Source organism: Cetorhinus maximus, chromosome 27, assembly GCF_964194155.1.
Source record: "Cetorhinus maximus chromosome 27, sCetMax3.hap1.1, whole genome shotgun sequence".
In the NCBI taxonomy this organism is placed as follows: Eukaryota; Metazoa; Chordata; class Chondrichthyes; order Lamniformes; family Cetorhinidae; genus Cetorhinus; species Cetorhinus maximus.
In genome coordinates this window covers 27,917,191-27,933,104 of record NC_135905.1, presented here as the reverse complement: position 1 = coordinate 27,933,104, position 15,914 = coordinate 27,917,191, and the positions used below count along the sequence as shown (strand labels likewise).

At 46.6% G+C, this 15,914-nt stretch overlaps 2 protein-coding genes across 2 annotated transcripts in view; one reads left to right on the top strand and one right to left on the bottom strand.

Moving 5' to 3' along the window:
* The window catches only part of cdh23 (cadherin-related 23), a 701,272-nt gene that overhangs the window by 125,056 nt on the left and 560,302 nt on the right, over nt 1-15,914 (bottom strand). The gene's annotated exons all lie outside the window — the stretch shown is intronic.
* The window catches only part of vsir (V-set immunoregulatory receptor), a 35,335-nt gene that overhangs the window by 14,167 nt on the left and 5,254 nt on the right, over nt 1-15,914 (top strand). The window contains exons 2-5 of the mRNA XM_078530936.1: nt 7,016-7,423; nt 10,273-10,341; nt 12,754-12,861; nt 15,821-15,848. Of these exons, the coding sequence (XP_078387062.1) occupies nt 7,016-7,423; nt 10,273-10,341; nt 12,754-12,861; nt 15,821-15,848 (613 nt within the window). The remainder of the gene's footprint in view (nt 1-7,015; nt 7,424-10,272; nt 10,342-12,753; nt 12,862-15,820; nt 15,849-15,914) is intronic.

The following is a 15,914-nucleotide window of genomic DNA, read 5'->3' as shown; positions in this document are numbered from 1 at the left end:
GCCCGGCAGGGGGAAAATTCTCCCCTATGTCTACGGCACAAATGATTTGTCATATTTTGCAATTGAGACAAATCCCTTGGCATTCAACAAAAGCACTTTGCTACTATTGGATCACACTGAATCATTCACTACACTTCACCACTTATTTTAATTTTGTTTCTCGAAATGCAACAACAACTTGCATTTATATAGCACTTTCAACGTAGTGAAACGTCCCAGGATGCTTCATACGAGCATCGTCTACAAAATTTAACGTCAAGCCACATAAGGAGATATTGGGACAAGAGGCAAAAAAGCTTGGTCAAAGGCATAGGTTTTAAGGAGCATCTTAAAGGAAGAGCAAAAGATTTAGGGAGGAGATTCCAGAGCTTGGGGTCTGGGCAGCTAAAGGAACAGCCTCCAATCGTGGCACGATTACAGTCGAGGAGCATGCAAGAGGCCAGAACTGGAAGAGTACAGAGATCTCGGAGGCGATTACAAAAATAGGATCGGGCGAGGCCACCCAGGGATTTGAAAACAAGGATGAAAATTTTAAAATGGAGGCATTTCTGGACTGGGAGCCATTGCAGATTAGCGGGCAGAGGGGTGATGGGTGCATTGTTGCAAGCAGGGGTACAGGCAGCAGAGGTTTGGATGGGGGCCCTCAGATTCATGAAGTGCGGAAGGTGGGGAGGCTGGCCAGGAGTGTGTTCAAACAGCCAAGTCTAGAGGGAACAGAAGTGTGGATGAAGGTTTCAGTGACACACAAGTGGAGGTAGAGGCTGAAACTGTGTGTTGAATTTTACACTATTCTATGGGATAAGTTATACCAAGCGGAAACAGAACACTGTGGTGCACCAGCTCTCAATGAACCCTTAGTGTTGAGCTGGCTATGAATGGCTAAATTAACAAGCAGCGAGTATTCAAAAGGAGCAGATTAAGGTTGGCCTTTGAGTATGTGTTGGGCTCTGAGCTTCAGACACAAAGACAGATATTGAGCAGAGGCAAATTCCTGCTTCTAGACAGAGATTTCCAAAATGTCCTTCTTTTATACAACTGACTCATACAAATTCTTTCACTGCTCATACACAGACCATATGTTGTAAACATTATGGGTAAAAGATATTTTCGAAAATCTGTTTATGCAGGTCTCTGAGTGTAATGATTGTACATTGAGTCCGCCACTCAAAGCCTCTTCCTCTGGAATCACAGGACTGCTGTACAGCAAAATGAATTCAAGGGGCAGCAACCAACATCGTAAAGTTAATAGTAAAATGTTCACTTTGCAAAAGCATCACTGGTATTGAAAGTCTGCTGTACAAACATTAGGAGTAATTTCAACAACCTATATGGCGCCTCTAACATAATAAAATGTCCCAACAGCACTTCACAGGAGTGTTATAGGACATTACAACAGGAGAACAGTCATCTGTGCCATCCAGTCATAAAGAACTGGCCAATGGTGAAGCGGAGTTGATGCACACATGTGCCGTGCTCTCTCTTGGTGGGCGGCGTGTGACTCACAGCGCACAGTATAACTATGATCTTGTTGGCTGTGCTTTCCACTCTACAGTTACTGATCTCAGCCCAGAGTGCAGCTTTCAGTAAATCCTTTTGCATCTACCCATACAGTGTCCGTCTGTTTGTCTCTCTCTCTCTGGGTCATACTTTTAGACCAGGGGTTCTATAGTCCCAAACTATTTAAAACAAACCCCTGCCCATGTTGTCTAATAGTAATATTAATATGCAATCATGATCCGATGCTGTGTTCACAGATTCATCTTGCTTACCTTTTGGAGATTTTTATCACGAAAGTTGACTCAGAGGAAGACTTGCTATCTGCCCTCGTGACATCAACACACAGAACAGTTTAACGTCAGCATGTAAAATATAACCTTATCCATCAATGTGTGGGATTCATTAGTAATCTGATCAGAATGTTGTGGGTTAGAGTCTAACACTAGGGCAAAAGCCAGCTTGACATCACAGAGCAGTTGCGAGCGAGGGCAAGTTGAATCCTGGTCTCTGCCTGCCTGTTCTTGTGGATACGTGGCAGTAGGATCAACGAGTGCAGGTCCACGTTCTTCCTTGAGCTAACATCACGAGAATAGATGAACTGATCATTCATTTCACGGTTGCGTGTCCTAACAGTCACTGCTTGTTAACTGATGAATTGCCAGTATCGTGCTTTCTGCTGTTTCTCTGGCAGCCATCCATCTCGCACCTTGGTGCTCAGAGAAAACGGAGTGTCCTCTCCAGGACGCAAGTTATGGAGAACTTGGGCTGCCCAAACATCGGGTTGCCCCTCTTGACCTCCTCAGTGGGTCCAAGGGAATGTTGGGCACTACCATTTGGCACTGGCTTGGTTGCAAGAGTTGCTGGAACGATGATTCAGTTGGGCATCAGTCCGGCTTTGGGCTCCGCTCCAGATTTTCTGTCAGGGTTTACTCCCTCAGCCTTCATCTCGCCCGATGAGTCCACGAGATGTTTTATAAGCGCCCAATTCTTGTTATTTTCACTAATTTCATCAAAATGCACAGCCTGAATGTTTATCCTTCAAATCAGCACTGAAGACACAAAGCATTGCATCAGATAATCTGACAGGTTATTGAAAATGTTAAAAAGATTTGATAGGGTAGCTATGGCGAAACAATTTCCTCTTGTGGGGAGAATCAAGAACAAGAGAACTTGGTTGCAAAAGTAGAGCTGGGCTGTTTAGGAGTGAAATTTAGAATGTGCTTCAAGGGTAGTGGAAATCCGGAACACTCTCCTCCAAAATGCTGCAGGCCAATTGGAGGTTTCAGGTCTGAGGTTGGTAGATTTTTGTTAGTTAGGGGAATCAAGGGGTATGAAACAGCGCCAGGTAAATGGAGTTGAGGGGCAGGTCAGCTCCAGGGGCTGAATGGCCTCCTTCAGCTCCCCTTCCAAGACGAGGGATCTCCAAATGCTTGGAGACTTATAAACAACTTAAGCCGCCAACATTCCTCTTTCAATCGATAATGCCAAGAAATGTTAAGCCGGGTCATACATTTCATTCCTTTTTAATGGAATTTGTTCCGAGCAAAATGGCTGCCGTGTTTGACTGCACAACAATCACTGTTCTCCACTGGAGTCTAGAGATGACTGTTGGTAACGTAATTGGATGAAGGCAGTTCTATTATATTCATTCATTAGTCAGTTACTTTTATGCAACCGTTATTTATTCTACATCACAAAGAAATGATGCTGTTAAATATTTGATGTTAATACGACCAACAGAACTTTTGAGAATGTCATACGCAATTGCTTACAGATGTGACAAGATGCTCGATAGATTTCAGGTCTTCCTGATGTTAAAACAGACCCCTTGATATCTCGGGTATATTGTGAAGAGTATCCTCAATTTCTTTAACACTAAGGCTTTTAACTACCTGGAAATACTGACCCAATCCTATGCTCCTCACCCACGTTTCAGAAAGGCACTGTCGGCCATATATGGGAAAACTGTCAGGCAATGATGAGAGAGGTGAATAGCAATAGGAAGTACGTGTCAGTCCATCACAGGATAGAAAAATACTGAAACCCTATGACAAAAAGAGGATAATCTAAGGTACTTGTGGAGGTGCCTAGGTTTTGAGGAAGCTAGTTTAAAAGTCTTGGGTTTAAGGAGGGATTGGCTACCATGCAAAGCCAATTGAGAGAACCTATGTTCCTGCGCGTCAAGGGTGGAAGGATTTAGTCCTGGTGATGAATCAGGGTAAATGGAATGCAGCACGCAGGTCAACCTGATATGGACCAGCTGTTTCTTTATTCCTGGATCTCCAGGGAAAGCAACAGGCCACTTCCTTCAAGCTTGGAAGCTTAGGTCGTCTAGGGCTGTGCATGTTATGTTAGAGGGAAAAAAAAATTCAAAGGTCAATTTAAAGGAGGCAATTAATAGCAGATGCCAGAAACACCATTTAGGAGGATTGAGATGGGGATGCTGCTCAGTGATAACATGCGTCCTGGCTGAAATAAAGTTCAATCTTAGGGAATTGGGATTACAATAGAAAACATGTGCCTTAAAGGGCCTGCACCATCACAGAAAGAAACAAATGAAAACCCTTCACTTATATTGCACCTCATTGTGCTTCACATCCCAGGAATAACTTCTGGACTGCAGTGGCTGTAATTTTATCTAGGCAAACGAGGCAGTCAATTTTCAGGCAGCAAGATCACAGAAATAGTTCATCGCCTTGTGCTGGTGAGGGTCAAAGAGGAAATGCCCTATTTGGAGAACGAGTGCCATGTGGGGTCTGCTCTACCCACTTGAACAGGTAGACGGGGCCCTCGTTTTATTCTTTCATGGGATGTGGGCGTTGCTGGCAAGGTTAACATTTGTTGCCTATCCATAACTGCCCTTGACGACGGAGTGGCTTGCTAGGCCTTTTTAGAGGGCAGTTAAAAGTTGACCACATGGCTGTGGGTCTGGAGTCACAATTTGCTGCTCTGCTTAGCTACTGATCTGAAGGGGTGTTCATGGGACACTTATATTAAAAAAAAAATCAATCACCACCCATAGGCTAACTGCTGAAAAACAGTGATTTCAATGGAGCTTTCTGGGTGATGGAGATTGCTGTCAGAAGGCTGTGGGTTCAAAGCCCTATGTCAGGACTTGAGCACAAAAATCAAAGCTGACAGTCCAGTGTGGTACTGGGGGTGAGCCATGCTGTCGGAGGTGCCGACTTTTGGATGAATGAAATGTCAGTCCTCTAAGGCAGATGTAAAAGACCCAAATGCACTGTACAAAAGAGCAGGGGAGTTCTCCCTGGTGAAGCAGACAATAGAACTTTCAAAACAGAACTGGAAAGACATTTACAGGACTATGGGGAAAAGAATAGAGTGGGGTTAACTGAACAGGTCTAGCAAAGAGCAGCAGGTGGGATGGGCTGAATGGCCTTCTCCGTGCTGTAACACAATCTTATACGCGCTGCTGTTTTAAGCTTTGTTTACCGGTCAGTGTTCTAGATATTTAGCTGCACAGGAAAGCTACTTTGCAACCTTGAGTTCAGGTTGAGAGAACAAAACACCATGACTTGAAATGATGCACTGGCTGTGTTCATTAACTATATGTGTGAAAAAAGACCCAACTTTGTGTCCATTGCACTTTCGACGTGTGAGGGAGTCAGGCAGAAGCATTGCTGCACAAAACTGAACTGCTAGATGTAGAAGTAAATAAAAGAAAGGCAATCACTCCCTGCTGACCTCCGACCCAGAGCCAAGAATTTACAAGTGTCTGTCAGCTGACAAGTCACTCCCAAAAACAGTGCAGGTTGTGCCTTTTTAAAAAAAAAACTGAAGTTTGTACAGAGCTGTGTCTTGGCAAAACATTGCACATTGTTTCATGTAGCAAAACACTCTTGTTATAAAACAGCCCATCATCAGTTTAACCATGAGACACCCCCTAGTTCAAAGAAGTACTGGAAATGCTTGTATCTCTCTCTCCCCTGTGCTTTTCAATTATGTGCCAACGCAATAAACTTGAGTTGAATTCATGTCTCGCCAAAACATAATGACTACCTGTAGAAAGTATGCGGCGCAGACCAGTAAATGCCAACTTTTCGCACTGAAGGTGTCTTTAAGGTCACCTTTTTTCTACTCTGGTCTGGACACAATGAACTCAGTCTGCCCTTTGTCCCAGGAAAAGGCTGATGAGGCACATTAGATGCAGAAAGGTTTTGGAGACAAAAGTTTCAGGGGTAAACTTGTCTTCATTGGTAGGATGCACTTGTCACTGGGACTATTTTGAAAAAGAGCAGGGGTGTTATTCCCGGGATCATGAGCAATACCTGTCCCTCGACCCACATCAGAATCATTGCTGCTTGTGGCATCTTTCTGTGCGCCTGCCTTGTTACCTGCCTTTCGACAGTGGCTACACCTCCAAAGTAGGTAATTGGCTATAAAGGGTTTTGGCACATCCTGAAATTGTGGCAGGCGTTGTATAAGCGGAAGTTCTATCTTTCAAATAAAGCAAGGTGAAACTTTGTGTGAGACACTTGCCAGATGGATGCACAACAGGAAATGGGACTAGAAGATTTGAGCCTGACCTGCTCTCATTATGGGAGCCTCACCTCACTGAATGTTCTGTAAAATCTACTCGTCCAATCCTGGGGGAAGTGCTGCGTTGCTGCAGGGCCCAGAGACTGGCCTTGGATGAAAGGACTAGACTGCAGACCTCACTCATAAATGCCCTAGTTTACTCAGCCATATTCAGAGTGAGTCAGCGTGCACTGATCTTTCACCCCCCCCGCCTTCTGTTCATTGGTTCTCACCTCTGAATCAGAAGGTTGTGGCTTCAAGTCGCAAACCCTAGAGACTTGATGACAATAATCTTGGCTGACGTTTACAGTGCGGTGCTGAAGTAGTGGTGTACTGTTGGAAGTGCCCTCTTTCGGATGAGTCAAGTTAAACGCAGGCCCTGTCTGTCCTCTTAGGTGGACAGAAAAGCTCCCAAGGCACTATGTAGAAGAAGAGTGGGGGAGTTTTTTTTAATTCATTCAAGGGATGATAGCTTCACTGGCTAGGCCAGCATTTGTTGCCCATCCCTAATTGCCCTTGAGAAGGTGGTGGGGAGCTGCCTTCTTGAACCGCTGCAGTCCATGTGGTGTAGGTATTTCCTGTGGCCAATATTTATCCCCCAATCAACATCACAAAAAAAAAATCACCTGGTCATGGCCACATTGCTGTTTGTGGGATCTTGCTGTGCGCAAATTGGCTGCCATGTTTCCTACATCAGTGGCTACACTTCAAAAGTCCTTCACCGTCTGCGAAGTGTTTTGGGGCATCCTGGGGTTGGGAAAGTTGCGATATATAAAATGCAAGTCTTTCTTTCTTTCTTTCTCCTGTAAAGCAGGGGTGAGATTCGTAGTTCACCACAAATTGTTTCAAAGGGGGAAATCCACGACACACTGCGTTTGGAGCACCCACATGCCACAGCAAGCACAACAGTGAAGCCTGCGTTTATGTCACAATCATCTTTCTTTGTTTTGAATTTTATGCATGCTTTCTCCCTCTGCAGATCAGGCGACAGTGCTGAAGGTATCGAGTGATCACGTGGTCTACACATGCCCAGAGGGACTGAATGTCACCTTTAGGTGCAGCATCTCTGGACACCTCAAGGAGAGGCACGACTTCTTGGCCAAGTTATGGTACTTCAGCCGCAACAGGGACATGGCATGCGCAGAGAAGGTGCATATCCGTAACACCTCGGTCAAATGGGAGACCTACAAGCAGTACAAGGGCCAAGGAGTCTACATGAGCTCAGATCACAAGGGCACGTTCTGGGTCACACTGATCAACCTGGCGCCAGACGACGAGGGAGTTTACTGCTGCATTGTAGATGAGCTGCGCAAAGTACCAGAAAACAAACACCATCCAAAAATTCAGTTGACTGTGCACGGGACCATGGAGCTCAAGGTCACCCCTGGTATGTTTCTGTAGAAAATGACTTTTCCATGGTCAGGTTGTTCTCTCTACCTCCCCACTGAGCCAAGCATCGGAGCTCTCACTGGGACCCTGGCCAATATTTGCCCCTCAACCAAGATCCAACTAAAAAAACAGCTGGTCTGGTCATTCACCTCATCAGCCGTTTGTAGAATCTTGCTGTGCACAAAGTGCTTGCTATGTTTCCTATTCTTCAGCAGTGATTACACTTCAGAAGTGCATCATTGGTTGTAAAATGTTTTGGGAATCCTCGCCTTGGAAAGAAATGGTTGAACAGCAATGTGGTGAAGTCCGCTGCTTACTGTGCAGGGACAACAACTTGCATTTCATTTTCATTTATTCTTTCATGGGATGTGGGTGTCTCCGGCAAGGCCAGCATTTTCTGCCCATCCCCAACTGCCCTTGACTTGAGTGGTTTGCTGGACCATTTCAGGGGGCAGTCAAGAGTCAACCACATTGCTGTGGGTCTGGAGTCACATGTAGGCCAGACCAGGTAAGGACAGCAAATTTCCTTCCCTAGTGGACCAGATAACAACAACAATCAATGATAATTCCATGGTCACTATTACTGAGACTAGCTTTCAATTCCACATTTATTAATTGAATTTAAGTTCCACCAGCTGCCATGGTGGGATTTGAACCCCAGAGCAGTGGCCTAGGCCTCTGGATTACTAGTCCAGTGGCATCACCATCTCCCCTAATATTGCCCCGTTAACTTAGTGAAATATCGCAAAGTGCTTCACAGAAACGTTAACATATAAAATTTGACACCAAACCACTTCAGGAGATTTTTAGGGTAGCTGCCCAAGAGCTTAGTCAAAGAGGAAGGTGGGTTAACTGCAGCTACTGTGAACAGGCTGAATATCCTCCCTCTTCACTTTGCGAAGAGACACAATTCTCTTGGCAAGGTGATCCCCTAAATTGAATCAAAGCTCTGTCAATGATTGAAGGTGTGGAACTAATTATGCCGAATGGTGTCTGAGCTGCCTCTCTGTAAATCTCCCATTTCTACATACGTGGAGACAGATGCGACTGCAGGGTAATCGTCAGAACATGCAACTTTTCACTTCTCAATAAATTTCAGTACCTGAAGGGACAATTCAACATAATGTAACTGTCAGCACCACTCAGGGTGAGCCAATCAGGCTTCTGACACAATCACTATTCTTTGCTAACAATGCATCTGGAATATTAGCTATTGGCATGTTTTTTTATTCCTTCACGGGATGTGGGCTTCGCTGGCCAGGCCAGCATTTATTGCCCATCCCTAATTGCCCTTGAGAAGACGGTGGTGAGCTGCCTTCTTGAACCACTGCAGTCCATGAGCTGTAGGCACACTCACAGTGCTATAAGAGAGGGAGTTCCAGGATTTTGACCCAGCGACAGTGAAGGAACAGCGATATATTTTCATGTAAGGATGGTGTGTGGCTTGGAGGGGAACTTCCAGGTGGCGATGTTCCCATCTATCTGCTGCCCTTGTCCTTCTAGATGGTAGTGATCATGGGTTTGGAAGGTGCTGTCTAAGGAGCCTTAGTAAGTTCCTGCAGCACATCTTGTAGATGGTACACACTGCTGCTACTGTGCATCAGTGGTGGAGGGAGTGAATGTTTGTGGATGGGGTGCCAATCAAGCGGGGCTGCTTTGTCCTGGATGGTGCCAAGCTTCTTAAGTGTTGTTGGAGCCGCACCCATCCAGGCAAATGGAGAGTATTTCATCACACTCCTGACTTATGCCTTGTAGATGGTGGACAGGCTTTGGGGAGTCAGGAGGTGAGTTACACGCTGCAGGCTTCCTAGCCTCTGACCTGCTTTTGTAGCCACAGTATTTATATGGCTAGTCCAGTTCAGTTTCTGGTCAATGCTAATCCCCAGGGTGTTGATAATGAGGGATTCAGTGATGGTAATACCATAGAACCTCAAGGGGCAATGGTTAGATTCTCTCTAGCTGGAGATGGTCATTGCCTGGCATGAATGTTACTTGGGGACAATACAATTCAAACTAGCTTCTGTGTAGATAGAGAGGAGGTATACTCTTCTCCCCAAATGAAAGAGGCCATTACAGTGTTTGATCGGAGTCCCAAGCATCACCTCCATAACAGCCAACAGCTACAAGCTCTCTCTGCTCCTACTGGGCAATCCCAGATTTTGCAGCATCCTCTGCTGCACCTCACTCAATGTAAACCTGCAGGTCATGTAACATTGGCCACAAGGCTGACCCCTGTTGCTGCACTAAGTTTGAGCAAAGGTTTAGAGAAACTCAAGACATTTCAGCCTTAAGAGGTAGAGGAGACACAGAATGGAACAGAAAGCTATCTTAAGTTACACAATTGCAGGAGAAGTAGTACACAGGTGGAAAGGTTGTCCCCATATCTTAGCCCAGATTTATCCCTCAATCAACAGCAGTAAAATTAATTATCTGGTTATTTATTACATTGCTGTTTTGGGATCTGGCTGTGCAAAATTTGACTACGTTGCATCAGTGACTATTCTTCAGAAAGTATTTAGTTGGCTGTAAAGTGCTTTGGGACATTGGACATTGGGGTCATGAAAGGTGCTGCATAAATGCATGTTCTTTCTTCCGTTAAACTGGTAAAAGGAAAAGCTCAGGACTGATGTCAGGAAGTACGTATTTGCACAAAGTGTCATCAGTACCTGGATAATCTGCCAATTAAGGGAGAAGGGGCAAAATGTCTGGAATTATTTGACAGTTAGATAGAAGGATGAGCTCGGTGAGTCAAATGGCCTCACTCATTTGTGTGTACAAAGTGCCTACGTCTGACACTGAGTCGTGAAGAAACTGCTGCAATGTTCTCTTACTTTTTTTTTAAAACAGGAAATGGAACTCGCACCTCTGAACAAAAGTGCACTTTTCGCGATGCAAGTGTAGAAGCAGGCACGGAAGGTAAGAGATTTACTCTCTCAGTTTATTTTGTGACTAACTATTCCTTCTATACCCCTCTGTAGTCTTTTCGACTACATCGCTCTTTCCAACGCCTCTCTTCCGCTGTCCGGCTGGTTGGGGATGCCCTTAGCTCGCTCCGCTTGTCCCTATCTGATCGTCTCCTGCAGTGGCTTCTCTTCCCGTCCCTGCACCATCGCTCTCCAGGGTCCCTCAGTACGCCCTCCTCTTCCTCGCCTCCCTGCTGCCCCTCCCTAGCGGGGCTACAGACACAGGGCAGAATTTTTCACCCCGTGGGCAGGCATGCACCCGACTGGGATGGGAGTGAAACAGTGAGCAATGACACCGGGCGGGCATCCTGACCTCATCGCGCACTCTCGCAATCTTATAGTCAGCGGGCACGCGTGAGAGAGGGGGCAGTGCGTCCGCTGACAATTAAGAGACCTATTAAGGCCCTTAAGTAATTAAGTTGTATTTTTTGCTGCCCGCTCAACCGGTCGGTTGGCGGGTGGGTGAGTGGGCCAGGCGGCCTTTGCATTTTTAATGACACCTTATCCACGGGCGGGATGAGGTTTCCAACGCTTACTTAAAAAAAAAACACAATAAATGTTTTTGAACGTCCTTTTTTTAACATGTCCCTCTTTGTGTGACTGAGTCATGTGTGGGGACATGTTTATCTCATAGGCAAGAAGTTTATTTTGGAATTTAAAATCCTTCGGTTCCCTGAGGCAGCTCTGTGCCTTCAGGGAGCTGCCAGTTCCCCCCCTGCGCATGTACACACTTCAGCGCCCACGGTCCTCCTCTCCCCCCCACCCCCCACACCCTGGCAGTGCCAAGGCTATTAGTGCTAATTGGCCAGCCAACGTAAAATGACGGTTGGAGCCTGATGGCGGGCGGGGGTCAGTCTTGCGGCCGTTCCCGCGCCCGCCTGGCGAGGGTAAAATCTTCCCCAAAGGATAAGCGGCTGTACAGACATTGATGTCACCCAGTTCTATCGACTCTATTGACACTTCCCCTAAAACTGCGTTGGCCGATTGCTTGTCCACAATCATTGAATCATAGGATAGTCCAGTGCAGAAGGTGGCCTTTCAGCCCATCCAATCTGTGCCAGCTCTTTCAAAGAGCAGTCCAGTTAATTCCACTTCCACGTTCTTTCCCTATGTCCCTGGCATTTTTTTTATCCTTCAAGTATACGTCCAAATCCCTTTTGAAAACCGATATTGAACAGTATCCACTGCTTGATCAGGCAGTGCATTTCAAATCTTAACCACTTGCTGCATAAGGAAGTGTTTCAACCTGTCACATTTGGTTCTGAAATCTGTTCCCTCTGGTTACCGACCCTTCAGCCATTGAGAACAGTTTCTCTTTATTTACTGTAGCTAAATAATTTTAAACACCTCGATTCAATTTCCTCTTAACCTTCTCTGTTCTAAGGAGAACAGTGAGCCACAATTTCCTCCCAGCCCTATACTGGGAATACCAAAGCTACCATCATCTTTGGCATTGCCACAAGTTCCATCGTGTCAGACCAAAGCAACCTGTTTGCAGCCAAGTGACTCTCAGCTTCTCACCCATCGCATGGGGCCCCGAGATGACAACAGCATCACGTCAAACGGGAAACCTCCGCTTTACTGCACACCTCAGGGCATATTCGCTGGTTGAGTACTCTCGATGAGATGTCACAATTGCAAGGAAGATCTCATACTCATAAGTTTTCAGACCTTGCTTTGCGACTGAAATATGTTTTTTTTCTGAAGCACATTGCAAGTTCCAATCTATTTACTCTGTATTGCCTTAGGGCACTTGTTATTATGCTGCACTCCCGTATTGGAACTTTAATCACCTTCAGAATGACTCAGTGAAACTGAAAAAAGCACTGGGAAAAATATTACATGACAAACAGCCCCGATTAAACAAGATATTACTCAATGCATAATCTGTTAACCACAATTTTCTGTTCTACATCATTAATGCTGCGTCCTTAATGGGTCAAATATCCGTCTCATTGAGCCTTGAATATATTCAATGACCCAGCCTCCACTGCCCTCTGGGGAAGAGAATTCCAAACACTAAAGAAGTTTTTCCTCATCTCAGTCTTACATGGGAGACCCCCCCCTTTTTTTAAGCGGTGTTCTAGATTCCCCCATGAGGGGAAACATTTTCTCAGCATCTACCCTGTCAAGCCCACAAACTGGGTAAATATCTGAAGGGAAAAAAATGTATAGGGTTACAGGGAAAGAGGAGGGGAGTTGGACTAACCGGATAGCTCTACCACAGGCACAATGGCCTCCTTCTGTGCTTTAGTGTCCTTTGGTAATGTTGCAGATGTGTTTAACTCCTCAGTTCAACTCCTGTATGTGTCACTGTGGTGTAATCCACATAGGTTAACCCTTTGTGCTCTGATTATTTCCCCAGCCACAGCAGCTGCACTGGCCACCATGGGATGTGTGATTGGCATCTTGTCACTGCCCTTGATTATGCTCCTCATTTACAAACAGAGGCAGGGTGCAACCACCAGGAGAAGTAAGTGAAAAATCAACTTGTGCTCACAGCAGCTCTGCAAATCACAGGCTTCACAATGTTAATTGCAATAAATAGCAACATTTTAAATAAAATGCAAGCACCCTGGACAGGTGCTGTTACCTAGGGCGAGGTGAGTGCTTCAGAGTTGCGACCCAGTGGTTACGGGCATACAGGATGTGCATACGCTTGCAGCAACGCTTTGCAAATATTGGTACATTCCTAGGGAGGTTTTGCAATTGCTGACAGGCTCCCGGGGACCCCCTGCAATTGCGGACGCACTCCCGGGGACCCCCTGGAATTGCGGACACACTCCTGGGGACCCCCTGGAATTCTGGACACACTCCCGGGGACCCCCTGGAATTGCGGACACACTCCCGGGGACCCCTTGGAATTGCGGACACACTCCCGGGGACCCCCTGGAATTGCGGACACACTCCCGGGGACCCCGCCTGGAATTGCGGACACACTCCCGGGGACCCCTTGGAATTGCGGACACACTCCCGGGGACCCCCTGGAATTGCGGACACACTCCCGGGGACCCCCTGGAATTCTGGACACACTCCCGGGGACCCCCTGGAATTGCGGACACACTCCCGGGGACCCCCTGGAATTGCGGACACACTCCCGGGGACCCCCCCTGGAATTGCAGACACACTCCCGGGGACCCCCTGGAATTGCGGACACACTCCCGGGGACCCCCTGGAATTCCGGACACACTCCCGGGGACTCCCTGGAATTCCAGACACACTCCCGGGGACCCCCTGGAATTCCGGACACATTCCCGGGGACCCACTGGAATTCCAGACACACTCCCGGGGACCCCCTGGAATTCCGGACACATTCCCGGGGACCCACTGGAATTGCAGACACACTCCCGGGGACCCCCTGGAATTCCGGACACACTCCCGGGGACCCCCTGGAATTCCGGACACACTCCCGGGGACCCCCTGCAATTTCTGCCACATTCTTTGGGACCCCCCCCCCCATAGTCACTGACACACTCTCAGGTCCACCTATGTGTATTTCTGCTTTATTTCCTTGTGAAGCTGAGCAGAAATTATAGTGACTGATTTTCTGGTGCCACTTGTGTGGTGACAGGTATTTGCCTCCAACCAGGTTTCTGGCACTTGAATGACAGGGGAGTGTCCACTTCATCACCAGATACTTCCGAAAATTAGGCTGAGTGACATTATCAACCCTCTATGGATTCTCCTGTTTACAGTAATGAAGGTCTCCCAATGTCATCAAATGTAAGAGATCTGCATTTATGTAGAACCCTCATCTGGCCCGAGTCTTCTGAGGTGTGACGATCACCGTTGGATTGCCATTCCACTGCTAGTTCTCTCCGCCATGCCAGAACTCCACATTTTTGGCCAGGACTTCCGATCCCGGCTTCCCCGAAATGCGGAGCGTACCTGAAATGGAACAGCTTCTTCGTGGGTGCTGGGTCGTTGGGGGAGATGAGCTACGTCCCCTATTAATGGCATTAGTTCCTGTATTTTGGTAAGTCCAGAGTTTGGGACATTTAAACTCTTTGCTTACCAGAATATGGCAGCCGGCGTTGTATAAAGGGGGCGTGGCTCATCTTCCTCCTCGTCTTGTGCTATGACGATTGCTTTGAGGCATTTAAAGCTTCTTTGAAAAGCTGTGGAATGAAGGTCAGTGGGTAAGGGGGCTGGGTGGGTGTGGTGGGTGAGTCGGTAGGATGGCAGGTAGGTCGGAGTGGTGGTTGGGTCAGGGGGAAATTGGGTGGTTGTGGGTAGAGTCAGGTCGTTGGGGGGTTCGGAGGGTCAGGGGATAGTCGGGGCGTGGGGACTGGTCTGGTCAAGTCAGAGGGGGGAATTCAGGGAAGATCAAGGGGGTCAGTATGAGTGATTGGGGGATCAGGAGCTAGACTAGGTTTTTTTTAAACTGTCTAACATTTCCTGGATAACTATCCAGGTAAGTAAGTCAGAACCATCTGAAGTCTCCGAGCTGGAGACTATTTGCAAGGCTCTGGGGAGTTGAGGTATTGCCCACTGGAAGTTGAAACTTCTTGGGAAATTCCCATGGAGTCAGTGCCTTGCGGCTTCTGAAGGAATCCCGAAGCGCATCTTGCAGGGTACGTTGGGTCTCTGACCATTCGGAGGCTGGGAAATCTGGGCCCTTGTGTTTCAGAGCTCGCATTTCACACATAATGAACGACCCTGGAAATTCTGTATTTCTGTTATGTAGGCAAACAGGGAATCCATTTTATGCACAGCAAGATGCCACATAGGGCAGCAAATTGGAATAGGAATGAGCTTCTAATCTGTTCCTGCTGGCATTGGCTGAGGGAAGAATATTCTTGTTCATAGTGTTTGAGGTCTACCTGAATAATTACAAGAGCTAAGACAGGGCCATGGTTTGAAATTGTATTTGTAGTGCAGCTCCTCAAAACTGCACTGCAGTCAGTGTCAACCTAGGTTAAGAATGCTTGTACTTGTGGTTTAAGTGTGGGAGAAAGTATAACCTAATCAGCGTAATTTAACAGGCAATATCCCCGCCAATGTTTGATGAAAGCATTATAGAAATCGCAGAGGTTTCAGATGATTGTAATCAGGCATCCGACGGAACTTTCCTGCTCCACCTCCACATTATCTCATGACACAGCCAGAGTAGTAGAAAGCAAACTGCTGTCAGCAATGTTGTCAAAAATTACGAGTGGAAACAGACCTTTAATCTGTAATGGAATAGTACAGATACGCTTAAGGGGAAGCTAGATAAGCACAAGACAGCAATGAACAGAAGGCTATGCTGCTAGTGTGTGATGAAACCTCAAGTGGAACATCAGCGCCAGTATAGACCAGTTGGTGAAATGGCCTGTTTCTGTGCTGTAGACTCAATGTAATTGATGTGTAATTTGAAAATCTTTAAATCAGTTGTGCCCTTGCTGCTGCAATCTGCACATGATTCTTACCTCACTTGTCTCTCATTGCAGGAGCCCATGAGCTTGTCCGGATGGATAGGTACGTTTCTTATCCTCAAAATTTTCTTTTGAACTTTAGGAAGCTTTCTCCTTTTCTTTGCCCTAT